Source organism: Lactuca virosa, chromosome 4 (genome assembly GCF_052849685.1).
Source record: "Lactuca virosa cultivar CGN04683 chromosome 4, Lactuca_virosa_CGN04683_v6, whole genome shotgun sequence".
In the NCBI taxonomy this organism is placed as follows: Eukaryota; Viridiplantae; Streptophyta; class Magnoliopsida; order Asterales; family Asteraceae; genus Lactuca; species Lactuca virosa.
This window is the reverse complement of record NC_136429.1, coordinates 125,626,228-125,630,250: the sequence shown is the minus strand read 5'-3', so window position 1 is coordinate 125,630,250 and position 4,023 is coordinate 125,626,228. Positions and strand designations below refer to the sequence as shown.

General features: G+C 35.3%; 1 protein-coding gene across 1 annotated transcript; it reads right to left on the bottom strand.

The window, feature by feature from the left end:
• Nucleotides 1–322: 322 nt before the first annotated feature.
• Nucleotides 323–2,562, bottom strand: LOC145107325 (uncharacterized). Its single transcript, XM_079044182.1, has 8 exons — nucleotides 2,255–2,562; nucleotides 2,084–2,177; nucleotides 1,559–1,678; nucleotides 1,410–1,458; nucleotides 1,239–1,338; nucleotides 875–936; nucleotides 729–787; nucleotides 323–556 (listed from the first exon to the last, which is right to left on the bottom strand). Exons 1-8 carry the CDS (start codon nucleotides 2,404–2,406, stop codon nucleotides 452–454), a joined length of 741 nt encoding a protein of 246 aa, XP_078900308.1. The 5' UTR covers nucleotides 2,407–2,562; the 3' UTR covers nucleotides 323–451.
• Nucleotides 2,563–4,023: the final 1,461 nt, after the last annotated feature.

Here is a 4,023-nt window from a genome sequence, read left to right as displayed (position 1 = left end):
TAGTTAGAGGGGAAAACACAGATAGATTCACACATGTGTATTACCCTCTTATCCATCCAAAAACTAAAATGTAAGTCTCAGTGTTGATCTTCTTTCCAACGAGTAGTTCACATATGCTTTGAAATGGAAACCTCGACACACCTAAATGTACGACATGCTCTCCAAAGAGGTCCAAGCATGCCTTTTGACAAACGAAGCATATTTTATCAAGAAAATTTGTTAAATCATATTGTGATACAATGTATGATACTCCATTGGTAACATATATTGGTCTAGACCATCTATAGGTCGAATCTTATGTAAGAACAAAAAAGTACAACACTAAATCACACACAGGGTCCAATAAATTACCAAATGCTCAAATACGATTACAACTATTAAGATTAGTTTACTACAAGAAAGTCATGAAAAACAAAAGTAAACGTAATAATCTAAAGACTCGTATGATTATTTAGCTGACAAGTTTTCTCAACACAGCTTCAGCTCGTTGTTCGAATTTTGGTAGGACCCAGTCATGTTGAACTATGTCTAATCCATCTTTCTCAGCACCCAAACTCTGAAAAAAAAACATAAAAGATTGATAAGGACAAAGAGGGCATTCACGTCTTTTGTCTTTTTATACAAAATGATTGTAGCTTTTGTCTGATTGGCATCAGTCTGATGATTTGTATGTCAAACACAGTACAACATGTTATGTTATTTTTAGTGATGATGTGGATAATTTATACCTTGGAGGGATCAAAGCCAAATCCACTCATTTGCATCATACGTTGTGTATCATCAGTGGCTGCATTTTCAAGAATCATGTCAAAAAAATTTATGGAATTTGTTTTGTATTTAAAGCCAAATTTTCAAGTGAAAAAAATAAATTTACCATTTTCCTCTCCAAGAATGAGACTAAACAAGCCTCTTAATCCAAACAGATTAAGGAAGTACCTGACAAAGAAATTAAACATAATAAAAGTTCATTAGAACCCACAAAATTATAATAAAAAACATGGTTTCTAGTTATTTTTGGAAAATAAAATTGTAACTTATTTAAAATCATGATGGAGTAGAAATTAACAAAAATGAAGAAATCATATTCTTTCAAGAATGATTGATTCCGTGAGGTGAAACAATCAGCATTTTCTGATTCCAATGGAATGAACCATTCCATTCCCTCCCTGATTCCATCATACCAAACAATATCTAAGAGATTTTTCAGTCAATATATGAAGTTGAGAGTCAAGACATACCATGAGCGACTGCTAACATAGCTAACATCAACAGTGCTCAAGTCAATTCCATTCTGTAACATTGACCTAAACCTCTGAGTCAAAGGAAACGGAATCTTTGCTGAAAAATAAAAACACAGGAATTTAAATTCCCACAAATGTCAAATAATAGAATCTAAAAAGCTGATATACCTGCTACAAATCCGGAGAAGAAGAAGTTAACCCAAGCAAAGGTAAGGGTCTAGACAAAGGGGGTTAAATATTATAAATTAGATATTGAATCTTGTATATATTGTATATTTGTAAAGGAAAAATGAATAAATATGTAAAATAAGTTTTACCTGTGGTATAATCATTGAAAGATTTTTCTTCATCATATCCATAGCCATGTTTGGATCAGACAACATTTGTGCCTGAGGATTCTGACCCTGGCCTTTGGGAACATGAAGTAAACCATTTTCCTGCAGAACAAAAACGAATTGAATTCTGTCAAGCTTTTGGTTAGCATAAATGTTGAAATTTCTGTTGAGTTTTTGGATGGAATGTTGAAATGCATAGGATCAAAGGATTTTGTGAATTCCAAAGGAATTCAAATCCGTACTCATTTGCAACCAAACTCTGGGTGGAATGAGATTGAATTCCAATCAAGGCCAAATCCCTAGGAATTCAGAAAACCAGACGCTATGGAGTGTCTAAGAACATGGAATTCAAGAGATGGATTGAAAATTGAAGTTTATCTAGTTCAAAGTTTGATCTGATTGTGCTAGGAATTGAAACTGTAAGCACTTGGTAGCTATATTATCTAATATAATTCAAAGCAAAAAAGTTGTAAATCTGACAAAGTATCAAATTATGAGGAATCAAACCTCATTAGTGTAATAAACTTTCCGAGCGCGAAACGCCTTTGGAGGTATGAAATTAGCGGCCGCCCGTAGATTTCTAGCCCTAATTATAACCTGCCTAAAAATCAAATAAAACAAAATCACGATGGGAATTGAATACAGGAGAGAGGTAGAAAGAGAAGGAATTAAACTAACCCTTCTTTGATAATCTTGGCATCCGGCAATTGAGAAGTACGCATGAGCTTGGATACGAAGTAACGGAGGATTCCGATTAGAACCATGACGATTGACAACGGTATGAGTACCCAGTCTCTGATCGCTGTATCCAATACCAAATCCTCCGCCATGGTTGATTGATTGATAGATCGAGTCTCTATATCGATCTATTGGTGATCTCTTCGCTCTTCTTGTTTGAATCTAATAAAAGTCTCTGGTTGTGGAGTGTGCTTCTATGGTGCTCGGTGCTCCCGTAGGCTGCCGTCACTATTGGGGGCCGTCTATAAACGTATCGATAAACACGTGGAATAGGTTAAACTAACTGGAAATCAAAAATTCAAGCACAATTTAATGTGTATTAAAAAATATTAAAAATAATTATTTTGTTAAGAATCCGAACCAAGAAAATACATTTCGGACTAACATATTTTGATAAGAAAATACATTTCGGACTAACATATTGGATTCTGGATTGAAATATCGAATTTTGGAAAAAAAATTCCAAAATTTCAAGAACATATATGAATTCTGATATGAACAATTCCGAAATTTCGAAGAAAAAAAAATCGTTTTTGTTAGCCTAATAAGATTTTGGACTTTATTTTGTATTGAGTTTTATAATTTGGCATTTTTGCTAGGAAACCCTAATTAGCTTGTCTATATATTATGTCTTTCCCTTTTATTGTATTTGTACTTCTCTTTGATAATAATACGAAACCCTAGCCGTTATATGTCTTTCACTTGTTAGTTTACATGGTATCAGAGTTCGGTTGATTATCTGTAGTTTTTCGTTTTTGGGGGCGAATTACTGTTCATCGGAGTTACTGTTCACGATTATTGTTCATCGGCGTTACTGTTCACCGACGATTATTGTTCACGATACTGTTCATCGGTGATGTTCATCACGATTATTGTTCACAGGTACTGTTCACGGTTACTGTTCATCGCGCTGTTCATCGGTACTGTTCACGTGCACTGTTCATTGCCACCATTTGCAATTTTGGGTATGCCTTTTTTGCTCGTTTCTGTATTTGGTTTGGTTTGATTTGTTCGTTTGTCGGTTTTGAGGGTTTCGTTTCGTCTAGCTTTGTTGATTTCGAGATCTTGATCGTTTTTGCTGCTACTCGTATTTACTGTTTGACTGATATTGAAATATGGCCCCAAGAGATGATTCTCTTCAGTCCATTAGTATTCAACTTGATGGCAAAAACTATGCCTATTGGATTTATGTTATGAAAAATTTCTTGCGGGGCAAGACTATGTGGGGGATTGTTACAGGTGACAAGAAGAAACCAACAGACGAGAAGGCCGCTAATTATGCAACCTTATTGGATTCATGGGAGACTGATAACTCCAAGATCATTACTTGGATTAATAATTTTGTCATCCATTCTATTGGTACTCAGTTGGCGAAGTATGACACGGCAAAGGAGGTTTGGGATCACTTGGCTAGGTTGTATACTCAGTCTAACTTTGCAAAGTAGTATCAGTTAGAGTTTGATATTCGAGCCCTCCAACAGAACAATCTCAGTGTTCATGAATTTTATGCAGCTATGTCGGATTTGTGGGATCAGTTAACTCTTACAGAACCTGATGTGTTGAAGGCTTTTAAGCCTTATATTGATAGAAGGGAAGAGCAACGTTTGGTTCAGTTCTTGATGGCATTACGTTCAGATTTTGAAGGTCTGCGTGGATCAATCTTGCATCGTACACCTCTTCCTACTGTTGATTCGGTTGTTCACGAGTTG

Excerpts from the sequence above, each read along its gene's own strand:
- LOC145107325 (XM_079044182.1), bottom strand. The coding sequence starts at position 2,406 with ATGGCGGAGGATTTGGTATTGGATACAGCGATCAGAGACTGGGTACTC. Across the intron at positions 1,679-2,083 it reads AAGTTTATTACACTAATGAG|GAAAATGGTTTACTTCATGT; the intron begins GTTTGATTCCTC and ends TTTGTTCTGCAG. Across the intron at positions 788-874 it reads CATTCTTGGAGAGGAAAATG|CCACTGATGATACACAACGT; the intron begins GTAAATTTATTT and ends TTGAAAATGCAG.